Raw genomic sequence first — 26718 nt, forward strand, 5'->3', positions numbered from 1 at the left:
AAAATAAATAAAAATACAAATATGGTTAGGATGTCTATGAAAAAATATTTTTAGAATTTGCAATATTGCATAATGTATAACAATTAGAAAATCAAATGTAATATATGATTAATGCAAGACATAATTATGTTAAGCATCAATGATCATCAATCCTAATTGGATTTAAAATATATGCAATACAGGAACATCACCTCTTTTAAGAAGAGGATCTCTTGTCTTGATTTTTTTTCCATGGAAACCTTCACTACTCTACAATATGATTTAAAATTTTTGCGTGAAATATTAATTCAAGGGATTGGAACTTCCTTGTTATGAAATATTTGGAGTTAAAATATATGCATTACAATTCGAAACATTGGGATTATGTTTTTCTTCTTTTATTTAATGGTGAATAATTATATTGTCTATATTTTCTAATTAAAGTTGAATTATGTTATATAGTTGTAGAAAATGGTCGAAGGAAAAAGACAATGGCTGAAACCAGGTGATTTGAGAACTAAGAAGCTAACAGAATATGAGAAACAAAGAAATAAGCGAATCAAGAAGAACTATGAGGTAATGAACAATCTTGGAGTGAAGAATATTACAAATTCTTTGATGAGTGTGGTTCAGCCCAAATGTGCAAATTCAAAGGAAAAGAAAATTAGGGTTGAGGTAGATGATGATGATGAGTATAATCCGTCAGAGAGTGAGAACGATAGTGATAATGAGTCATTGGGTTCCTTTTATCGCAAGGTATTATATACATTATTTTATATTTGTGTGTGAACGTATCTTTTACTATTTAAATATCTTCTTCATATATCTTAAACATCATATCTTTTTTAAAATATATTTTAACTGTGTTAAATATCTTCTTTACTATTCGATTATGTTTTTTCAGGAACAAGAGATGCCACCGGGGTTACGTTTACAGCCTCATTCGAGGCCATTAACTCCCTCCCCAGAAGAAGGGATGGATCCCCCACGTCAAGAGATTGGTACCCAACCCTTACCACCTCATAATGTGCAACCTGTGCATGAGGTGACTGCATCTAGTAGTGTCGGTAAGTTTGCAAAGTTGCTTATATTTAATTTAAGGTCTAACTTGCATTTGTTTACTTATTAACTCAATTAACATTATGTCCTTACAGCATCACATGACAGACGTGGTCGTGGTCCAACACGCGGCATACAAACCCAACGCATTGTCCAGAAAAATGGAAAGATGTTGGTTCCTGTACCTGAACATTTCCGTGCGCCAGTGGGAGATCAAGCCTCTAAGTTGGCCTCCAAGATTGGCATAGAGGTTCGAACGCAATTACCAGACTTGAGCATTTGTAGGTGGAATAAGGTTCACGATGCTGATAAGAAGCCGATGATCCAACGCTTGGAGGTAATTATTGTCAAGTAAAAGAGGCATGACACATGAAAATTGAAATTGAAATTGAAATTGAAATTACATGGTAATTATTGTGTGAAAGAAATACTCTCTTTGTTAGGGTGATTACAAGAACTTGCTGCTAAACAAGATATTACTTGGTAGCATATCAAAGACTTCTAGTTTTGGAACGAATTTAACGATTAGTAAGAATGCAACTATAACTATGTATTCAGTTTGTATCCTTGCGCAGTGAAAACACAATAGAAAATCTAAAGATTTGACTAGTGATGCATATATTAGTAAACACTAATATAACTAGTGATGCCAACAAATAAATAGGGAAGTATTCTTGCTAGTACTAATCAAATCATGGAAACAATAGCTATGAATAGATGGAGGTCATTATATTGGCTTTAGGAAGGTGACAGACAGCAGAGGGTTTTTGATTTAATTAGAATAGATGGAGGAAGGAGGCAGAGATCCTTGGTTAGCTGAATCAAGGGTGCCTGAATTGTCCAATTCAGAAACAGATGAATTAGCTAAAACAGGGGCAGTAACTCTAGCATGTTTGATGGGCCATTTTTCACTTGATGAGTTGTGTGATGTAGTAGGCAACCTCATTTTCTGTCAACTGATAAGACTGCTGCATTTTACCAAGATTGATATTATTTTTTTAAATAAGAAAATTGCTCTCTGGGAATTTTAAGCATATGAGCAGTGGCAGCATCCAACAAATTGATTAGAGGAAGTGTTTTCTCAAAGTATAGTGAACCCTGAAAAAATAAATGCAATATGGCATTGTTTTGAGTGCTTACTGACATTATTGAATTAGGTATGACACTCGTACAAAGTATTTCTTTTATGGAATTTATCCAGTTCACTTATTGATTCAGTTTGGTCTTGGATTGGTAAAGAAAATTCCGCTTCACACCTTTACAACAGACATGCGATCAAAGCATTGTCCAAAGGAGCTACTGCTCCATAATCAAGATTGCAGAAATTTAGCATTGTCTCAAGTTTATAAGAGGATAAATGTTATCCCCTCCAATTTATATTTGATGCATGTGTCTAGATCACAAGTATTTACAACTGGGAATTTTTATCATCTATTACAATTTGAGTGTATTTGCTATCAGCAATTAAAATCATAACTCCATTGCCTAAACCTCCACAGGAGTAATACTAAATTCGCAGCGTACACAATCTGGCTGACTCCCAACAGCAAGTATACAACTCAGAGCTTATATGACTAACAAACAGCTCATTCAGTTATCAAGATAATCAACTTATTCTTCGAGAGCCACATATTCCTCTGTTAACCCATCTGTTGCAACTGTTACAATATATAATGCCTGCATATCTAGAAATTAAATTGCAATTGTTAACACATCTGTTGATGCAATCTTTTTTTCTTTGTTATTTAATCAGGCTCATTGCTGCTTGTCTGAAATTTAGGTTATTTAACTTATAAAAAAAATGATTTGATTTTGTAGGATCAGTTTGATCTACAAGGCAATCCGAGTGATGTAGCAAGGACTTTAAACACACAGTTTGGTCGGCGATTGAGTAGCTTCACCTATAGGTTGCACAAACAATACAAGCAACTTAAGGATGCAAGAGGGGAGGAGTACGCGAGAAGCCACCCACCTACAAGTGTTACTCTTAATCAATGGACATCTCTAATTGACAAGAAGTGGAATAGTAAAGAATTCATGGTATAATGTTTTATGTTAATTGTCAAAAATTTATTTTCTTCTTACTAATGTTAAGTTTTGTTGTTTATATTGGTGTTTCAATCGTGTAGGAACAATCACTAACTAATGTGAATAATAGGATGCAAATGAAAACAAAACATAGATGTGGATCAAAATCAATCCCGGTTAGGGTGCACAGCTCGGTGTGTTCTGCTATTTTATTTTATCAGATTAGTAGGCTTTGTTATTTAAATATTTGAAATAACATTCAAAAACAAATGAATCAGATAATTGCAAATGGAGAAGTTCCTGATTTGGCAAAGTTTTACAAGTCCATCCACTATAATTCGAGCACACATGAATGGATTTCGTCGGAGAGCCAAGCTAATTATGTATGTACAAGGCAATGCATATTAATTTTGATAAAATTATTTATTTGCTTTGTAGGGTAGAATAACTAATAATTGTTCGATTTATTTTAAATTAACAGGACAACATGATAAAGACGCAAGCCGAACACCTCTCGCAGACTGGTGTGATCCCTTTAAGCCAAGAGGAGTTGTCAGTTAAGGTGCTTAAGCCAAGGTCAGGTTATGTGAAAGGACTCGGCTTGAGGCCTTCTTCTTCTATGAAGACTACTGTTGCACCTGCTGAAAATAGTGACTATGTTCAACGCCTTGAGATGCAAATAGCACAGCAAAATGAACAAATTGCAAGGTTTCAAAAGTCAGAGAAGAAACAAAGCAAGAAGATACAAAGTATCATAGAGTGTTTGACGCAGAAAGGTATCACGGGAAATTTTGAGAGTGGGGAAAGGTCAGATTCTGATGAACAAGCTTCTTGGTTAGTATATTATGTTTATATGGTAATTTAGTAGAACATTTCTTCTTTAACTAGGGTAGAATAAAAACTACTTTTGACATTTAGGCACAAGGTCTCGGGAAAATAGTGAAGTATGCATCTAAAGGCCCGAAAAACATCACAAACACCTTGAGATTATCAGAAATTATCATGAATACTTTGGGAGGAATCAACATAAGTTGTGAAAACTTACAGAACAATCATAGGACTCTCGGTTGGAAAACATTTAGGCTTGAACATAGGCCGTTAGGGAGTAAAATCTTGAAATAGTCGTTAAAAGGCCAAGAAATATCATGAACACCTTGGGAGGAACTAATGTAAGTTGTAAAAATTTACGGAACAAGTACGATAAAAATTTGGTTTAAAATTTACTTTGAAATTTTTATTTTTTCTCTTATAGGTTGCATATTAACATATTTAGTGAATGGTTACCTTAACCTTTTGTTGTTGTTGTCTTTTCTTTTTATTTTTTCTTTTTTAAATGGCAGATTGGAGATGAACGAATTTGGTAACCTGCATAGCAAGAGTTTTTTGTTGATATTACCAGACATCCATCACAGTGTAGTTGTACTTTTTGTCGATATTACCAAACATGTATTTTGACTATGTTGTTGTGGGTTATGATTATATTGTGATGGATCTTATTTTTTTGTTGATATTTTATTGAATAGATTAAAATGAACAGGTTTTTGTTGATATTACCAAATGAACAGGTTTTTGTAATGATTTGTAATGGATATTATATTCAGCAGGTTATTAAAATGCACAAGTTATTTTGATTGTGTTGTAGTTTTTGATTTTACTAAAATAGATGTTATAATTTGGATGTTATATATTAATTTCTTGATACTATGAGACATGTATTTTGCTTGGGTTGTTTTATGATAATGAACAGGTTAATTTTATATTGATTTGTATTAAATATTTTATTTAATAGATTATTAAAATGTACAGGTATTGTTTATTGAAAAAAATATATAAATTGCAAATATAACCCTCCCCTCAATTTTTAAAAATTATTTATTATTGGTGACGAAAAAAAATTGACACTAAAACTTTCTAATCCCAACAAATAATTTTGTCACACATTCAGTATTTCATCACTAAATTAAAATATTTCTTGACAAAAAGTTTTCGTCACTGAAAGGTCTTTTTTTTCCATCTTTTGGTGACGATATTTTCGTCACTAAAAATTTTATCACTATTTTTAATGACGAAATATTTTGTCACTCAAAATAAATAAAATAAAATTTTATTTAATTTTGGTGACGAAATGGATGTTATAGGTGACAAAATATTTAATATTTAGTGACGAAATATTTCGTCACCAAATGCCAATAATAGGTGACAAAATAAATTTTCGTCACCGGGTACTTTTAGTGACGACGAATTGGTGACGAACGTGGTGACGAAATTATTTCGTCACGGATCAATTTGGTGACGAAAATTTCACTATTGGAGACGAAATGATTTTGTCATTAAAGTACCATTTTGTTGTAGTGCCGCCACTACCACCCGCCACCACTTTCCACCACCTTTTTCAGCTGCCACCACCTGCTACCATTTTCCACCACTGTCTTTCGCCGCCACCACCCTCCACCATCATCTTCCACCGTCACCACCCGTTACCTGCTACCACTTTCCACTACCGTCTTCCACCAGCACCACCCACCACCCGCTGCCTGCCACCATCTAACACCACTTTCTACCACCGTCTTCCGCTGCCACCACTTTCCACCATTTCTTCCGCCACCACCACCTGCCACCACTTTCTACCATCGTCTTCCACAACCACCCTCCATCACTGTCTTTTGCCGCCACCACCCACCACCTACCGCTATTATCCATCACCCGCCACCCGCCATCATCGTCTTCCGTCACCACCCACCACTACCATCTTCCGTCGCCACTCACCCGCCACCACCTTCTTCCGCTGCCACCATCTGCCACCACTCATCACCATCCACCACCCACCATGCCACCACTCGTCACCACTCGCCATTTCTCACTCTTTTAGTTTATATTTTTTAAAATTTTCAAATATTTTGTCCAAACCAAACGCGTTTGTAGTTTATGTTTTTCTAAAAATAAACAAAAACAGTTTATAAAATTTTTGTAAATATAAACTGAAAACGTAAGTGTAACCAAACAGGCCCTAATTGTTTTCTCTTTTCTGGTTGAGTCTAGACAATGCCAGATATTATTACAAAAAAAAAAAAAAAAGAAGTTTAATTACCCAAAAAAAATAAATATGCATAGTAATTTCATTTGTCTTATGTTTTCTTTTTCATTAAAAAATCTAATATAAATAGTGGTCGTGTTGATTAGCATGAGGGGTAAGTTAACCAAGGTATTACTCTTGTTTTTTTTTTTTTTTTTTTTTTTTTTTGGGTAATTACAAAAAAAAAATTCCCGAGTTTCGTGTGTTTTTCACTTTAAATTCCAGAATTTCAATTTCAGCAAATTAAACTCCTGAGTTTCATCTGTGTTTCAATTTGGTCCCTTCGACTATTTCCATCATATTAAACTACCGGAAATCTAGGTAGAATTTTAGATTTAAACTCACATGTTCAAACACTTATATTTCCTTCGTTGTAACTCCGGTTTGCCTCATTTTTGAGTCGTTGGATTCATCTCATGGCCTAGCTTTCATTCCACTCTTCATACACCTTGTTCCAGATCTTTTTACTTGCGTCAGAGCTCCGAAAGTTTGCAAAAAATATGATTTTTCTCTCTCTGGGCAAAATTTTTAGATTCAAACCACATGTTCAAACACTTGTATCTCTCTCATCGTAACTCCGTTTTGCCTCATTTTTACGTCGTTGGATTTACATCATGGCCTAGTTTTCATTCCACCCCTCATATGCCTTGTTTCACCTTTCTTGCATGCCGTCAGATCTCAAAAAGTTGGCCAAAAATAAGCTTTTTCTCTTTTTTTTTTTCCCCTCTTCTTCTTCCTCCTCCTTCACGACTTCTCTTGGTTTGCTGCTACTGCTGCTTCATCATCATTATTTGCAAGATGAGGTCGTGGTGGTAATGGTGGCGATGTTGTCGAGTAGTGATAAGTATACAACTACACATAAAAATCAAAAACTAAATGGGCTGGTGAGTGTTAGGGCGCCTTGGTTTCCAATCAAGCCTCATCCATTGCTTCTCCACTGCCAAGAATAATGTTGCGATAGCAACAAGGGGAAAAAAGAGATTGCATCTCTGCTGCCAAGAATAATGTTGCAATAGTAGCAAGGGGAAGAGAAAGAGAGAGAGAGAGAGAGAGAGAGGGAGAGGGAGAGAGAAATCTTATTTTTGCCAACTTTCGGAGCTCCAACGACATGCAAAAAGAGGTGAAACATGACATATGAGGAGTGGAATAAAAATTAGGCAATAAGTTGAATCTAACAACCCAAAAATGAGGTGAAACAGAGCTACGACGAGGGAGATACAAGTGCTTGAATATATGGATTTGAATCTGAAAATTTTACTCAAAGAGAGAAAAATCTTATTTTTTGGCCAAATTTCGGAGCTCCGATGGCAAGTAAAAAGAAATGGAATAAGGCATATGAAGAGTGGAATGAAAACTAGGCCATGAGTTGAATCTAAGGATGCAAAAATGAGGTGAAACAGTGTTATGATGAGGGAGATATATGTGTTTGAACATGTGGGTTTGAATCTGAAAATTTTGCCCAAAGAGGAAAAATCTTATTTTGGACCAACTTTCAGAGCTCCGACGGCAAGTAAAAAGATGTGGAACAAGGCATATAAAGAGTGAAATGAAAGTTAGGCCATGAGGTGAATCCAATGACTCAAAAATGAGGCAAAACAGAGTTACGACGAGAAAGATACACGTTTTTAAACATGTGGGTTTAAATCTGAAAATTTTGTCAAAAAAGAGAAAATTTTTATTTTTGGCCAACTTTCGGAGCTCTGACGACAAATAAAAAGATGTGGAACAAGGCGTATGAAGAGTGCAATGAAAACTAAGTCATGAGGTGAATCCAACGACGCAAAAATGAGGAGAAATGGAGTTACAACGAGAGAAATACGAGTGTTTGAACATGTGAGTTTGAATCTGAAATTCTACTCAGATTTCCCTTAGTCTAATATGACGGAGATGGATAGAGAGGCCAAATTGAAACAAAGATGAAACTCTAGGGTTTAATTTGTCAAAAATGAAATTATGTGGTTTAAATTGAAAACCACGCGAAACGCCAGGTGATTTTTTTTTTTTTTTTTTGCAAATCCAAACCCAATTCAAATTAAATTTGACATTTTCTTATTTTCTAAATTATTGTTATATTTTTCTAATAGTTCCATTAAAATTATTATTTTTCTATAATTTAATTTTGTATACTTAAATTTTTGGATAAATTACATTGACACCACTTGAGGTTTGGTTCAATTACATCCCACTCATGATATTTTGGAAATTATATTTTCATCCATGTGGTTAATAGTCTCATTTTACAAATCTTTCTTTACTTATATAAAAAACAACTCTTCGTAGAAAAATAGAAAAAATTACATTGAAAACAAAAAAATAAAGCAAAGCAAAGGAAAAAAAACAGAGTAAGTAAAACAAAGTAAGAAAAGCGAGAGTGTATGAATTCAATATTTTCATTCTGTCTAAATAATTACAATGACAGAGGGGTTAATATAATTTCTCAAACGTCAGGAGGTGATATGTATTAAATCCAAATCTCAGGTGGTGTTAGTGTAATTTATCCTAAATTTTTCTTTGATTGTTCCAAATTAATTTTTCTAATGTAGGTCAATTATTTTTCAAAATTATTGTTATATTTTAAATTTAATAAAATTAATATAATATAATATAATAATAATAATAATAATAAAATCAACTAAACATGACCTATTTGATTCAACTTATTCTAAGTTAAAAATTGATAATCAAAATATATAAGCTAAAAAGATCATTCTCTTCCGGTAATCAACTTATATAAATTACTTTCACCTAATAAATTATAAACATAAATTATATCAAAACGCATGACACAAATTTCAAAAAATAAATTATAATCAACTCATTTAAATTACATTAAACAGTCCATTGGAAGGAAAAGCAACAGTAGCACGTACACGTCATGTACACTGAAGTATGTAAGCATGATTGGGATGGGACCTTTGAGCATATTTATCAACTCATCACGAGGACTTTGAAAATTCATTTCCGAATATTGCCATATAGGTCCCGTTTGGAAATGATTATTTTAGTAGATCATTTTAATTTTTAGTTATTCTAATTGATTAAAATTTTTATATTTGAAAAGTTGATTAGATTTTTTTGTGGTTGGATGTGATGTTTGTAAGAAAAAAAGTGAAATGATTATGGGTTTGATGTGATATTTTGTCTTATTAGCTATTTTAGCCTATATTATCTTTTTGTGAATTTTAGCCTAAATTGAGCTATTTTTTTTCTTCCCAAATAAGGCTTATTTTGGAAATTGAAAAAAAAATTAATTTATTAATTTTTAAAATAATATATAAAAAAATAAAGAGATGATTTACTTAAATAAGTTAATAAATCAATAAATTACCTTTTTTTCATATTCTGAGAAGAGGCCTTAGTCTGGATACTTGTTCATCCAAAATTTGGTGAATAAATAATTATATGATAAAAATTAAATTTGTATAGTTTGAGTTCATATATAGAATAAATTTTAAATCACAAGATAGTAATTCTTTATTATTTTTAAATAATTAAATTTGAGATTATAAAATTGTTGATAGCTAAAACTAAGGCGACCATAGGTCAAATTGGGCTCGGCTGTCAAGGTTGTCTTGGTTCTTACCATCAGCGACAAAACATGACTATGTGACAAGAGTGAGGATCCTCTCCTTGCAGTTTCCGTGTTTGTGCTCGTCCTTGCAGGTTTTTGGGTCTACTTTTAGGCCCAATTTTAATAATCCGAATCGTTCATATTTTATGATTTATTCAGTATATCATACCTGTAAAAAATCAAGTTGATCGGATATCAGAAAACATATGTTCGGAAAACTGTTTATTAAATTCTTTAAAAAATAGTGTTTAGTTCAATTTTTCAAACACATACTTTCTGATATCCGATCAACTTGATTTTTTACAGGTATGATATACTGAATAAATTATAAAATATAAACGGTTCGGATTATCAAAATTGGGCCTAAAAATAGACCCGAAGGCCTGCGAGGACGGACGCAAGCACAAGCTTGCAAGGAGAGGCTCCTGACTCGTGTGACAAAATACTTTCTTCCAACAATCTAATCTCTATTTTTTCTTGCATTTTGATAGGTCGAGCTTGGAAGACGAAGATAAAGTTTTAAAATCTCCATCCACTCTCGATTGTCTTGCGCTACCAGGTGATCGGTCTTATGATTTTTGTTTTATTTTTTTTAAATTTAAAATTATTTTGAGAAGGTAAAAAAAAAAAAAAAAGTCAATTTATTAATTTATTGACTTATTTGGGTTATATAATCTCTTTATTTTTTTTTTTGTAAATTTTTTCAAGAAAAAGGAAAAAAGAAAAAAAAAAGCCAATAGACCAAAAAAAAAAAAAACCATTTCTCAAAATTGGCCAAAATTATAAAATCTCCATCCACTCTCGATTGTCTTTTGCACTATCAGGTGATCGATTTTATGAGGTTTTTTTTAAAAAAAAAATTTAAAGTTAATTTTGGAACTAATTTTAGTTGATATTTTTTATTTTTTATTTTTTAAAAAGTGTAGAAAAATAGAGAAAAGAATTAACTTTTTAATAATATATATATATATATATATTTTTACTTTTTAACTATTTTTAGTATATTTCCAAAGGTGCCTTTAAATCTCTGAAAATGGACGAGTTTCGCGTTGGAGAGTTCTCATGAAAGAGGTAAGAAAATGAGAAATTGAAGTATTCCCATTGTTTTGTCTTAAAATTCACTAGATGCGTTTAGTTTAGTTTAGTTTTGTTTTGAAATTGTGATTTCAATTAAAAAAAATTAAAATTCTTTCTAAAACTCAAAACTAAATACATAATTTAAAATTATTCAAAACTCTTTTCAAAATTTAAAATTACACGAAATTCAAAAAAAATATTTTTTTTATTTTGTTTTTAAAAATTATTTTTAGAATCATGATTTGAGTGTGGAATTGTGTTTTAAATTATGAGTATTGCGTTTAGTTTTGAAACGAAAAAATTTCTTTGGTTATAAGTTTTGAAAATAGTTTTGAGTTGTATTTTGAAATTCTTTTAACTTATTTTTTTAAATACTTAAAAAAATTCTTAATTTTATTTTTTAGGGTAATATTTTATATTTTAAATAATTATTTATTTTAATGTGCATTGTATTTCATATATTTGTGTGTTGTATTTTTTTAAAAAAGATTTTAAATATATTTTGTAAATATTTAAAAATTTATGAAATTTTATTTTTTTTATTTTATATACTCTATTTTATTTGATAAATATATTTTAAATATTAAAAAAAATTGGATCACCATATATATATATATATATATATATCTAAATCATAACAAATTATTTGGCCAATACTTAAAAAGATAAAAAAAATTATTTTTCGAAAAAATAAAAAAAAATAATAAAAAATATTTTCTTCAAAAACAAAAATAAACAATAAAATAAAATAAAATATAATTTTAAAGGACCAATTTAAAAATATTTTTTTGAGAGTTTTTTTTAATAGAGTTTTGAAAAGAGTTGGGTTATGAGTTTTAAGTTATGTGTTTGGTTACGATTTGAGTGTAAAATTGAATTTTGAGTTTAAAATATTAAAAAATTTAAAATATTTACAAAATAAATTAAAATATTTAAAACTAAAAATATTTAAATAACAATTATATATTTAAAATAAAAAAATAAAATTTTCTTAAACATTTTTAAATATTTAAAAAAATAAATCTAAAAATTTTCAGAATACAATTTAAAATTCAAAAACTCAAAACTCAAAATATAACTCAAAACTATTTTCAAAACTCATAACCAAACAAATTTTTTCTTTTCAAAACTTAATTCACAATTTTACATTTAAATTACAACTCAACACTTAAATTATAATTTTAAAATTAAACCAAATGCACCCAAAGATTTTCTTTATTCCACATAGAAAGTAATGATAAAACTCTCACTAGGGTTCTTTTGAAACGTCCCTTACCAAACATGACTACGTTCATTGGCAATGCAAATTTCCTTTTTCCGATTCCCTTTCCTTTAAAAAAAACACACACGCACACACACAAATCTCAATATTTTTTTTTTTTTGCAAACTACTGTGTGCATGTGATTAATGTACTCATAGGTGTACATGCCCCACCACAATCTAACACACATAGGGGTGTAATTTTGGCCGGGCACGGCCCATGTCGGGCCTTGCGTGCTCCCGTAAAAAAAACGGGCCGAGGCGGCCCACGGGCCAGAAAACTAGGCCCGGGCCTAGGGGTATTCGGGCTTTGGGCGGGCTTGGGCGGACCTAAACAATTTTTAAATATTTTTTTTTTATTTTTTCCACCAAAATTTTATTATTTTCCATTAAAAATAACACTAGGTATCGGGTGGGCCAGGCTTTTGGTAGGGCCTTGAGCGGGCCAAGCGGGCTGGGTCGGACCGGGCTTCAAAACAATGGCCCAGGCCCTAGCCTAAGGCCTCGGGCAGGGCTTGGGCTCAGGTCTAAACGGGCCTTAACATGCCGGGCCCACCTCGGGCCACGGGTGGGCTTCGGGCCGCCCGCGGGCCAAAATTACACCCCTAAACACACATAGGACACGATTCCATCCATACCAACAATGATTGTGAGCCATTTTTATTAGAGATCCAAACGGGTTGTAGGAGTCCCCTAAAAACAGGAGTCACAAGCATTTTTCCCATCCATACACATCCAAATTTATACCTTGTCACATGCAATTTGGCCAGTCAAGTGCACAAACAAAATTTCATAAGCCCATACTCTAGGCTAGTGACATCAAGCTGAAATCAACAGTCATATGTAAATGACTTGCTACTGTAAACGACCCCGAACGTCCCGGAAAAATCTAGTTTTGTCTATTGGGCTCACTACAGTTCGGACTTAATGTCACGGTTCTTAATTTGATCTCGCAAAGTGCAATACGAGATTGATAAATCACCAAAGAGTTCAAATCCGGCAAATTGTTTTGAAAAATTGATTTTTAGAAAGAAGTGCCAAACATGGACTTCTTTGCCAGATACAGAGTCGCCACCTAAATATTTTATGTTTGGGGAATTTAGGAAACCCTGACTCGTGCCTAAGGCCACGTGTCTATCATCACCAAAGTTGCCTCGGCTTGGGAACTTGGGTACGATTGGGGAAGGTTATGCAATGAGCACCCCCGCTTGTCTGATCAAAGATCGGCCACTACTAAACATGATATCTTGTTTTTGAAAACATATGTGCTCTTATTCCGGTTATTAACCTAGAATTACTATGTGATGTGCACAGCATACAAGTATAGACTGTATCGCCTAAGTTGGAAAAAAACATTTCATGTTTGTTTATTTAAAAATGGTTTGATGGTGCTACCCGTAAGTAGGCTACGACGTGGATTTGCCACTCTCAAGTGGGCTTAGAAAACAGAGTGATTTTCCACTCTCAAGTGGGCTTAAAACTCGCAATCGATGAATTGTTCCAATTCAAGTAATCCAACCTTCACCCACAGGCATTCAGGCAGATATATCACATAAGCAGTTAACCTCATGGCAAGCATGCTATCATGGCAGTCACTCACACACATGCAAGGATGCTAAAGCATAAACATTTACCGAGTACTCTAAGCCAAAATAGAAACTAGTTAGTAATCAATGCATGATCCTAGTTCATGTTAAGATGGCTAATGCAACATAAGCAAAATGCGACTAAGATAGGCTCGGCTATTCTAAAATGGCATGTGAGAAGCTACAGATAACATGTATTCAACTCGGAATTGAAATACAATGCAGTTAGTATGATGTGCCGAGCCCTGTGTATGCAAGACAGATGAATGGATACAATCATGCTAGCATAAGGATGCTAATTGAAACATGCCTTAAAACTAACCATCCTAAGCTGGTAAATAAAAGGGAGAAAGACGTGGGGTTGGAAGACATGCATCACACACACGCACACTTATTACAACAGTTGGCCCTCTCGACGGAGGGTCCGAATAAATAATACAACACCAACTAGCTAATCTAAGCTAATCTAATTAAGCTTGTTATTACACAACCAAAATGAATAATAAATTACAGCTAATTATTACACAACTCTAATTAATTAACAAACAAACTAAGTAAGCAATTAAACTAGCATGCAAACTACATGAATGTAGACTACCTCAGCTCTGCCTTGAATGATAAAGGATGCATGCATGCTGGAGTCACCTTGTCGGGAAATCCATCGCGATGCCCCGGCTTCTCTTTGTTTGCAATTGATTTGAGAAATTAGCACAAAGCTCCAGAGAGATGAAACTCCACCCCGAGGGACTGTGGAAAGGCTGCCGACCAACTTATAGGTATGGGAGACCAACTACCGACCACCTTTTGTGGTGGAAACCAAAGAAGGTGGTCGGCCTGCTAGAAAACCTGGTTGGCCGACCAGTTTCTTCTCTTGGATTCTGTTTTTCTGCAACAAAGGGAAAGAGAGAGGCACAACAAGGTATTTGCAATACATGTGTGCACGACCACTCTCCTCATCATTGCATAAGCTCAAGGCAGTGTAGTCCTCGACCCTCGGGCCACCAATCACGCATTTTGATGCATGATGGCCGAGGAGCCGAATTGCACGACTCAATGTGAAATGAATGCACACACAAGCACCTAAAGCCAACAACTCCGCCATGGGTAGTCAAGAGTGTCGGCGACTAGGAATTGAGGCACTTTTCATCACTTTAAGTATGAAACGTCCCTCGTTTCCCGTGTTCGGACTAACTCCTATGCCGAGCACAATGCAATAAATAATGGCATGCACAATGCGACTTTAAGTATGCAACCTAAATGCTATGCAACTAAGTGATGCAAACATGCAAATGATGACATGCAAACATGCAATTAGCATACACAATGCTATGAACTAACAATGGCGTACTCAATGCACGTGGTACTTAGCATACACAATGCACCTAAGAACTAACATACACAATGAGATGAACAAGGCATGCACAATGCAATGATCAATCATGCGACAATGTGGCTTACTCAATGCTATGGAATACAATGGCATACTCAATGCAAAAATGGACTTAAACCAAAATGAATGGGCCTTAGCCACATCCAAATCAGTGGCCAAACATGATGAAAACAAGACTCCAAAACTCATGCTAGCATATACAATGCAAGGACCTAAGCCCAAGGGCACAAAATACAACTCTACAAAAGTATTGAAAGGATGAAATATGGCATACAATGACACATGTTCCAGCTCTGAAATGACACACAAAATGGCTCTGAATCATGCAAACAACTCACATAATGCATGTTGAAAGACTCAAGTACCGAAGCTAGTGAAGCACATTACACTAGAGGCATGCAAGGCTATGCTCAAATGAAAAAAACCAACTCCAAACAGACCTTAAGCAGGCCCAAAGCAGTGGCAAAATGAGCCAAGATGGTGGCTTGAAAGGCATAAGAATGAAGCTCAATGCAAAGGCTCATAAATGGGGTATAATGGTGCAACTCCCAAACATATTGAAAGAGTGACAAACATGAGAATATGGCCAAGAAATAAACTCTAAAATATCATGCTCAATGATGCTAAAACATGCAAACACCTCAAGTTAAGCATGCAAAGGGATTCAAAACTCAAGGCTAAGCAAGGCTATTACACTACAACCATACATAGCAAGCATCATTCGACCAAGGGACCTCAAAAAAGAGCTAAGGAAGCCCAAAATATGAACAAAATCAGTTTGGAGCATGGCCAAAATATGCTAGCATAGAGGGCCAAAACAACATGCATTATAAGCTAGTGAACATGATTTACACTACAAGCATGTGAAGCATATGAGAGGCTACCAAACCAGCCAAAAATAGAATCATGGCATGCCAAATGATGGCCAAAAACCCACTGAAACATGACCAATACATGCAAGAATGAGGTGTTACTTTGATAGACTATGCAAGGGATTGTTCTACACATGCAAGAGGCAAACAAAAGGTGACCAAACCAACCATAGAAAGAGTCTAGGCAGGTCCTAAAAGTCACTAAAAAGGTCCTGAGCCAAGGCTAGGAAGTGTGGAAATATATGCTCCCTTGGAAAGCCAAAAATGCAAGCAAACAAGGCCAAAAGAGAGAGGGTCATCCCTCTCTGATTTTGGCCCTCAAAACCACATTCCAACCACTAAAAATCTGCTAGATTTCAGTGGCTAAAGGGCCAAGCAAAGCTCAACACAAAGGTCTCATGGCATGGCTCAAAATAAGGCTAAATAGAGCATGCAAGAGGGTAGATGACCCCCAACACCAAAAGAGCCTTAAACAAACATGAAAATCACTTAAATATGAACCTTTTTTCAGTTGGCAACAAAGCTCAAATAAGCATGAAAGTGATTACCCTTGAAGCTCAGCAAAACCAGCAAACTTTGGGACCAAAAACCAGCTCTTTAACCTCTGAAAACAACCTCCAAGAACCTCAAATCAATGGTGGAAGTGTATGGCTATGAGGTGTAGTGTAAAAGGTTCAAGAACAATGCACTTTATGAACCAAAATATAGAGATATAGAGAGATATGTATTGTTTTGCCTTAGAGAAATTCTGAACCTGGTTCGAGGAGGGGGAGGGCCTCTCTTATAGACAAACAAGGCCAAAGCTTTTTCAAGAAGCTAAAAATAAGGCTCAAGATTCTCCATACACATGTATGGAGGATACAGTTTGTGCCTTCCAGCTGGCACCCACTCAAACAGACAAAACAGGAGGGAGCTGGCCAACCAAAAAAGGTGGTCGGCCGACCACTTTCCCTGGTCGGCCGACTAGGGTAGGTGGTCTCCCACACAAAAAATTGGTTGGTGGCTCCATTTGGTGGTCTCCACTTTGAAAGCAAGCTAGTGGTGTGGTGGGAGACCAGCAAATGTGGCCCAAAGACCAAGAAAACCAACTTCTTGACAAGAAAACCAGCTGGCGGGGAGAAAGTGGTTTCCAAGGAGAAAAGGCGGTCTCCCACCCTTGTACCACCTCCCAAACAAGGAAAACAAGGTTCATGCCAAAAAGGAACTAACACGGATGCAAAACGAGAGTTCGGGGGGCAAAGTGCGCGGCCGGGTGCCTTGAAAACTGGCTGTTGAGCACCAAAAGTGGCGTACGGCCACAAAAGTGGTCTCTCGGTCCATAGTGTCCCTCTAGACAGAGGAAACAAGGTGTGTTCCAAAAATCGTGCCAAACGGAGAATGTTAAGCGGTCCCGAGCCGAGGCGCGCGGCCAACGGCTCCGAAAATCGAAAACAAGTCTCCAAACGGGAACAGTGGCCTACGACCACGAAAAGTAGTCTACGACCACTAAGAGATGGTCTACAAGACCTTTCCCTTCCTCCGGGAAGAGAAAACAAGACTTAGTCCGCAGACCGAGTAAAGTACAAAGAGTCCCAAGGTCCGGAGGTGAGGCTCTCAGCCAAGAATCCCGAAACCTCGAAACGAGCACAGCATGCGCAATCGCCGAGCGCTCAATCGATGACGTCTGAGTCTTAAGGTCGGTCAAAAATGGGGTGTCTACAGCTACACAAAAAAAAAAAAAAAAAAGTGCAATTGGAAACTTGGCAATTGCAAAACAAAACAGCAAGACCCATGCCAAAAAATAAAATAAAATAAAATAAAGAAAAAAAAAATGGAAACTTGGCAAATAGAACTCAACAACCCAAATATATTCCAAACACATGTAAGTAGAAAGTACAATCCCAAGTGTAACAGTTTTTTGCTAACAACATTACACTAACAGTACAAGATTCAAAAATTTAAAAGGTGAAACCAAACCATTACTAAACAGAAAATACCAACAAAAAAAAAAAAAGCAATTGCAAATCTCATTTGTTACTGTCCCAGTTCTTAGTCTATATCGACGACACCGTCCTGTCCAAATAAATGAACGCCACAACCATGCTCCACCACAACAGGTTACTGCATTTATGCACGTTTCCCTTTAAGCCAATTGACAATGTAATCCAAGGAGAGGTCCATAATTAGGTCATGGTTATCGTGTGAATCCATAAGTGTGCAAGCAAATGTGAATAACGGACCACTGCCCTATAACCCAGGCACTGTCATCAGCCTGGCAAGATAGTCCCCGACAGTGTTTTCGCCCTTCCTTGTAACAACGTACTGTGTTATTTTCAGTTCCCTATTTTGTCTACTAACGGCCTCGACAAGGTTGTCCATGCTACTTGCCACAGTACCAAGGGCTGCCCGCTTGCGACATTTGGCATTGGCTGAGCCATCTGCGGTGGAATGCGGTGGAGCATCGTCAAACAGCGAACAGTTCACCACGTTCTCGCCGACACGATCTAGCACATCATGTAGTGGTGTGCCATCACTGAGAGGCCCCATGCCGCTATCAGGGGTTGCAGCATTGTCACCGGTTGCATCAGCTTCGTGGATTTCAGATGGCGTCCATGCATGTTTTCCCATTGCAGCCGCATCCACAAACACCCTTTCCATAAGATCCAAGTGCTCTAGTGGCTTTGTCTTGAACTTTGCACATCGGTGGTTCATCTGAGGCAATAAATGTATAACAAGAAATCAAAACACTGAAATTTACGTCTACCTAACACAAACATATTGTTCTGCTACAAATTCTTAAGTACATACCGCTTGCCTTTTTTCCAACCAGTGGTCAGGGTTTGTGAACAATCCCGATGTGTGGTCATACCCAATCCCTGTGAAGCCTTGGCTAGCATCCTGCAGCTTCTTCTAGGCTATCCAATCTTTCTTCAAGTTGTCATATTTATTTTTCATTTGTTTGGTAGAATATAGCATGTCAGATCTGTCTAGGAACTTATTTGCAAGTTTTATATAGCCAGTCATTGACAAGGAGCATAGCTTCCGGTTACCGTCCCCCATCTCAGCTATGACCAGTTGTAGAAAAAACTTTGTGTTGTCGCTGTCCCAGGTGCATTTTTGTACCGGTTCTTGTTGGGTTGATGTGACCCTTACCGTGAGTTCTTGATAGAGTGCGGGGTGAAGTATGGGTGGATGCCATCTCACAAGCACTATTTGACAATTACAATTTAAACAGAAAGTAGGAAGCAGAAACACAAGTACATAGGTACTTATGAATGTAAAATGACTACAACAATAAATGTTATGAAGCACATGCAGTTAAACCAAAACAGTTTGTATGGAGTTAACTTCCATGACGTGGTATTGTAAAGTATAGTCCACATAAATTGCCTGCAAGTTCATGGCACTTTGGAGCAACACAAAAGTTTGGTTACAATACCCTAGTCAACGAAATTGATAAGTATAGAAAACCATATATTTAAATACATCACATATGAAACAACAAGATAACGACTACAACGCATAAAACACTAACAACTGTCCTAAGGGTACGGAGGCTTTGATCTATGCGAACAATGTCCGCACATAACCCAATTTTGACAGCAATCGGTAGGTGGTCATTAGCAACTCTTTTGTTGTGGAACTCATCACACCAACCAACCTACGGAACACAGCGTTGCCGGAACACAGGTGCAATTGTTAGATGGAACGAGTTGGTCTATAAACACAAAGGATGAAGTAGGTGACTACTATATGCATGAAGGAAAGGTGATACGCACCATTGCACACGGGCAAACGTAGTATGCACGACCTGGGTTTTTGCTAGATCTTGAAATCTTTACGAGGCATTGTCCGAAGCCACATGCACACATCGCTCATGGCTGAAGAAGTGGTAGTTGACATCGACGATGCCATTTCTATTGTTTGCATTAATAGAAGCATAAATGTCATTAACAAAGAACTGTAACTATTAGTCTCACACAAAAGTTGTTTCTTGAAAGAACTTTGTTTCATGAAAGTTGTTTCATGTATGTACACTATTATGGTGTGACAATTAGGGTGCATGAAAACACAACACTGTTGTTCAATTTGAATGATTAAACAAAACAAATAAATTCATAGTTGATAAATTAAAATAAATCCATACTTGACAAATTACATGATAGAATATAAAACAAAAATACATATGACATGATATATTGAAAGACGAGAAATGAAACCAAATTTTGTGTGATACCACAATGTTCTTAAAACAAATTAGCCGCCTCACTATGGGTACTGGAGAAACGTCAACTTCTGCCTCCTAGAATAAGATGGTTTAGATCGACTAACGCAGAAGCACCTTTTGTTAGCTTTGGCGAACCGACAATGGCAGCACTCTCTCAACACAGGAAGAAAATTATATGGGAGGAGACTAACTTAGCTATAATTTGAGAGCAAAATTCTGTACCAAAACCAAGGGACATGGGTCTCCTTTTATACACCATGAGGGAGAGAAGAGAAGCCTCCAGCCAAGAAGGCTAACAACCAATGCCCATTAAGGCTGGCAACCAATGCTCATTACTCCCACAAAACTGCTTGAGTAATTGTCCAAAACTGATGGGGCAATAATATATATGAAAGATATATTCTGTATACACAAGTGTATATATCTGCAGCAGACTTGGCCCAAAAAGATTAGGTTGGTGGACCACCAATCTGGTCCAACCCAAACCTAACCCATTGCCTCAAGTCCAAGCCCAAGCCCAAGCCCAACCCAAACCTAACTAATTCCAGCAAGCCTTAAGCCTCAAGCTTCAAGCCCCAGGATCCAAGATCCATGGACCCAGCCCCAGCCCGATCCGGGTGGGCTAGAGGGCAATGCACGCCCGCGTGTGGCAATTTTTGCATAACCAACTCGAACCACAGTCTTGGCCCAAGCCCATTCTTTAAGCACCCATGTGTAGCTCGATTTTTTGTGCTCCTTTTGAATATGATAGCCCTATAGTTCGGACTCCCGTGGTTCTGAATCTGATTCTACAAGTGCAATGTGAAATAGATAAACACAAAAGAGTCTAAATCTGACAAATCTTTTGGAAAATCGATTTTGATTCAAAATGCCAAAAATGGACTGCTTTGCCCGATACAGAGTCGCCACCTAAATGTTTTTGGGAAATTTAAAAAAACCGAGACTCGTACTAAAGGCCACTTATCCGTCATCACCAAAGTGTCTCGGCTCGGGAACTTAGGTGCGAGAGGGGAAGGTCATGAATTGAGCACCCCACTTGCCTAATAAAAAATCGGCCTCTACTAACCATGATGTGATTCTTATTTACATTATATGCTCTTGTTCCAATTATTAGACTAACTTGCTATGTAACGCACACAAGTATAGACTAATTTGCAAAAGTTGGAACATTTGATTTCATGTTTATTTTGAAAAATTGTTTTGAATATGTACCACTTGAAAAAGTGATCTCATATATACATTACTTAAATTATTCCAATTCAAGTAATTAGCCTTCATCCATAGGCATTCAAGCAGATATAGCATTTAAGCACTTAGCCTCATGGTATTTATACTTATCATGGCGACAATCACATGCATGAAATATGCTAAAACAATAAATACTTACCCCAATTTCCGAGGTGAGCCAAAAGAGAAACTAGTTAGAAAAATGTATGATCCTAACTAATACAAAATATGCCTAATGTAACTCATATGAGATGTAATTAATAGGCTCAGCTACTAATATGGCATTTGAAACAACTTGATAGCATGCAGTTTCAACACGTTTTCAACGAAGTATGTAAACTACAATGCTTTGTTAGAATGATGAGCTGAACCTCATGTATGCAAAATAAATGGATGCATACATGGGAAATGCTAAAAGAAACGTGATGCTCTAAATTACCCATCATAAGCAAGTAAATAAAAAGGAAAAAGACGTCGGGTTGGAAGACATACACATTATTACATTTTTGCCCTCATATAGGAGGGTCCGAATGAATGCCCTAGCCAATTACTATGAATTAACTAACTATTACAAACCAAATGAAATAAATTAACTATACTATCAAATTATTACAACCCCGTAAATTAACTAACGAACTACTTTAGCCAATTAATTAAGTACAATACAAAACTAACTAGCTATTCTAACTAAACTAACTAATTAGTTACAAGCTCGCTACTTTAAGTAGAACATACTACTATTGTAACATTATTTCAATGGATCCTGAGAATCGAGGGATGGCTTATGCATGGATGTGAATTTTAACCTGAAAATGCTCCCCGTTTTGTTACCAGAATGCTTCTGTTGCACAATCAGGAGATTGCACTGATTTTTTCACTTCAGTTTCTGCTCGGTTCTGCTGTAAAAAGGACACTGCCTTATTGAAAAAGTGGCTGGCCGGCAGGCCACTGATGTTGAGTTTCTCCTGCTGCAATAGAGAAAAAACAGAGCATGCTCAAAGGATGTTTGTCCACATTGCCTCTCGTTATCATCAAACAACTCAAAGGATAGGTAGGCTCGATTCGCAAGCCATCAATCAGTGCAATTTCATTGCGTGATGACTTATGAACCAAGAGATACAATTTTGATTAATGCAAAATAAAAGACTCTCAAAACCTCATCTCTATCATGGATTGATCAAGGGAAAGGGTTGACATTGATTCTTGACTCGTTTTCATCACTAACAAGTATGAAACGACTCAAGACTCAATGGGTTCAATTAACATCCGATTGAACCCAAACCATTTTATTTTCTTGTTCCATTTTTAAATTACCTTCCATTCATTAGTCAATTAAGTCCAACAATGAGCTTTAAGTCCACTAAAGGAGGGAAGTACCAAACCAAATGTTGTTTTAGGCATGAGAGAGAGATCATGCCATTGGTAATGAACCCTCAAAAGGATTAAACCATTAAGCACAATATCACTTTTCAAGCTTAAACAACACTCCTTTTGGAGCAACTCTCAAAACAAAGAGAAAAAGCCAAGAAAGGAGGGAGTTTGTGGGGATGCTAGAGGTAAACACAAGTATGGAAAGTAAGAAATAAATGCTATCAATTCAAATAGATTGGTGGTTAAGGCCTAAACCACCGAGCCTATAAGAACCATTACACTATAAGCATGCAATGCAAAGCATAAATGAAACTAACTCTTAAAAATAGTCTAATTTACAGTAAAATAGTGTTGGAATTAAAGGAAAAATAGCTAAAAGAGTAAGCTAAAAACATGGAGAAATTAAGCTAGGAAACAAGCATAAGGAGAGGAGGCTACCCCCTCCATTTTTTGGGACTTCAAAATATGATTTTTAGCCTCTGAAAACCTCTAAAAATCAGTGGTCAAAAGCTCAAAAAAAGTTGAGGAAGAATGGGAAACACAAGGGCAAAAGCTTAGATAATAAGGTTCAAAGAAGGATGGTTAATCCCGCCACCTTTTGTAGCTTTAAACCACAAGTTTCAGCCCAAAAAAATAGTGTAAAAATAGTTCAAAATCAGCAAGAAAAGATAGAAAAACAAGTAGTGTAAAGATGCTCAAAATTATACCTCTTGAAGCAAGGCAACTCTTTTGTTAACAAACCCACAAGTTCTCATTCTCAAGGGCTAAAATTTGGACTCAATAATCTCAGCAAGGAGATCTCCAATACTGGTTTAGGAAGTGTAGAGAGAGAGAGAGTGTGTAGGTTGCAAGATAGAGATAGAGAGAGAGATAGAGAGAGAGAGAGAGAGAGAGAGAGAGATTTTCAAGAATTTGAGTTTTTGGAATTTTTTGCAACCTTAAAACCAAGAGGGAAGGTCCCATACATATAGAAATATATGTTACTATCTTGAAAATATCCATATAGAGACAGCCGGAGTGGTGCATGCATCTGTGGAGATAGCTGGCAAAAAATATATGCTTTTTGACACAAGTGGCCGGCAGGCCACTAATAATGGGCGGTCGTCCACTATTTGTGGTTGGCAAGCTACTAGTGGGTTTGTGGGTCCCTGGGTGGCCAATCCACTTAAAATGGCCAAATTCACAACTGCCTGGCAGGGCACTAAAAGTGGGCGGCCGGCCAATAATAATGGGCGGCCGTCCAAAAAATCTACTTCTAGTCTGACTTCAAATGGGAATAACTCTTTTATCCGGACTTGGTTTCAGGTCATTCTTGAGTCTAAATTGAAGCCCCAAAAGTTTTGTTTCCAATGGGGTGGCCTTATATCTAAATTCTAAGTGTGAAAAGAGATATGTCTGTTTTAGTGAAGGCTGCTCATTTCTGTCTTGATGGATTGATGCCCAACTTCTTCCCCAACTAGTTTTCTTCCCTCTCCATCATTTTCCTTCAAATCCAAACCTACAAATAAGATGTTTTTAAAGATTTTTCAAAAAATTTACATCTCTTTCATTTATTTCCACTTTGTCCTTACTTAGTTTACCGAAAAGTATAATATTTTGAATGAAATGTGTAGACTTGACTTTCTTTGTGTGCCCCCCTTTCGGAGAGCTCGAATTGGTCTTACAGTTTGGTCTCCTGTCACGGTTCTGAATCTAATCTCACAAAGTGCAATGTGAGACTGATAAACACCAAAGAGTCCAATCCGGCAAATCATTTTGGAAAATCAGATTTTAAATCAAATAATGCCAAACTAGACTACTTTGCCAGATTACAGAGTTGCCACCTAAATATTTTGTTTTGGGAAATTTAAGAAATCCTGACTCATGCCAAAGGCCACGTGTCCGTCATCACCAAAGTTGCCTCGGCTCGGGAACTTGGGTACGAGAGGGAAAGGTCATGAAATGAGCACCTCCGCTTGCCCGATCAAAGGATCGGCCTCTACTAGCATGATATGTTGTTTTAAAAACCTCATGTGTTCTTAATCCAGTTATTAGCTAATTTTACTATGAGACGCACCCAAACAAGTAGAGACTAAGTTGCGAGATTTGGAACAAATCGTCTCATGTTTATTTTCGAAAATAGTTTGAAGGTGCCACTCTCAAGTGGGCTAAAACGCGAATTTGCCACCCTCGGGTGGGCTTAAAAAATGATTTTTCCACTTCACAGAGTGGGCTTAAAACTCATAATCATCGAATCGTTCCAATTTAAGCAACAAAGACTTCATCCACAGGCATTAATGCAGTTAATCACTTAAGCAAATAACCTCATGGCAAGCATGCTATCATGGCAACACTCACACTCATGCAAGTATGCTAAAGCGTAAAACTTACAGTGTACTGCAAGCCAAAATAAAAGCTAGTTAGAAATATGCATGATCCTAACTATACAAGATGCCTAATGCAACACATGCAATAATGCAACTAAATAGGCTCGGCTATCTAAGGTGGCATATGAATGCAATGATTTGGTACATGTATTCAAACAGGTATTGAAATACGATGCGGTTTGAATGATGCGCCGAGCTCGGTGCATGCAAGACAAATGAATGATGCAAACATGCAAGCATAAGGTATGCTAATCAAAACATGATCCCTCATCTAACCATCGAAAGCGGATAAATAAAAGGGAGAAAGACGTGGGGTTGGAAGACATGCACACACACATGCACACTTATTACAACAATACGCTCTCGCGAAGGAGGGTCCAAATGAATAAGGTAAGCTACACTAAGCTAAGCTAATTATTACAAAATAACTAATTAACTATTCTAGCTAATTAATTGTTACAACACAATTGAATAACTAGCTATGCTAAGCTAATTAAAATATCACAAGACTGATTAAACTAATTAATTACGACACATGTATTAATTAGTTACAACTAGCTAATGAAGCGATAAAGTGGCCTCGCAGGTGAGGGAGACATGCATGCTCGGTTGGCTTCCTTTTGAAAATCCATCGCCTTGCCATTGGTTGCCTCTGTTTGCACTCACCTTGATTTCTGAACATTGTACCAGTTTCCAGACTGCCTTTGCTCCAAAACAGGAACACTTTTACACAAAAATTGATTGGTGGCCGGTCGACCACAGAAGGTGGCTGTCGGCCACTTTAACTGGCCGATCGGCTAGTCCAAGTGGCAGGTCGGCCATTGCTTTTTCTAGACTTCTATTTTTGCTACAACAGAGAGTGACAGAGGCAAAGCAATGCATTTTTTCAAGGAATGTGCGTACTGTCACCCTCCTTATCATTTCTCAAGCTCAAAGGAGTGTAGCACTTGGCTCTCAAGCCACCAATCAAGCATTTTCAATGCATGATGGCCAAAGAGTCAAGCTTGTACAAGCTTAGTGAAGGCACAAATAAGACTCAAAGGGCCACCACCCTATCATGCATGATCAAGGGTGACGACGACAAAGAAACGTGACACGTTTCATCACTTTGAGTATGAAACGTCCCACATTTCTTGTGTTTGGATTAACGTCCAATCCAAACACATGCAATGCAACACAAATTCTTATCACTTTGCTCATTTTGTTTACACATTTTACATTATCGATTAATCCTTTAACCGATTAAGTCCAATGTGAAAGTCCTCTAATTGGAAAGATGGCCTAAGCCATAAGTGCCTTGAGCATGAAAGAGGCCTCATGCTGTTGGTTAGGAGGAATCCTCAAGAGAGGGTTAAAACCATTAGGCATGACAGCCTCAAGTTCACACCCAAGCCAATAAGGGGCTCAAGACCATTTTCAAAGAAAATGAAAAAGTGAAGAATAGAGGGAGGTTCCAGACTTTTAGTGCTGAAATGGCATGAAAAATGGTGCTAAAACATGCAAGCAACACATGCACAACATGTTCAAAAGCCAAAAACATTAAACTAGTGAAGAGCACTACACTAAAGGCATGCAATATCAAGCTCAAATGACCAGCCCAGCTCAAAATAGAGCTAAAACATGCCAAAATAGTGGCTAAAATATGCTGAGA

At 36.4% G+C, this 26718-nt stretch overlaps 1 protein-coding gene across 1 annotated transcript; it reads left to right on the forward strand.

The window, feature by feature from the left end:
* Nucleotides 1-450: 450 nt before the first annotated feature.
* On the forward strand, nucleotides 451-4430 carry LOC145824390 (uncharacterized). Its single transcript, XM_082924035.1, has 6 exons — nucleotides 451-555; nucleotides 2857-3078; nucleotides 3168-3260; nucleotides 3345-3449; nucleotides 3548-3922; nucleotides 4407-4430. Exons 1-6 carry the CDS (start codon nucleotides 451-453, stop codon nucleotides 4428-4430), a joined length of 924 nt encoding a protein of 307 aa, XP_082780161.1.
* The last annotated feature ends 22288 nt before the right edge of the window (nucleotides 4431-26718 follow it).

The sequence above is a fragment of the Camellia sinensis genome, chromosome 4, assembly GCF_055761805.1.
Source record: "Camellia sinensis isolate YWXY chromosome 4, ASM5576180v1, whole genome shotgun sequence".
Classification (NCBI taxonomy): Eukaryota; Viridiplantae; Streptophyta; class Magnoliopsida; order Ericales; family Theaceae; genus Camellia; species Camellia sinensis.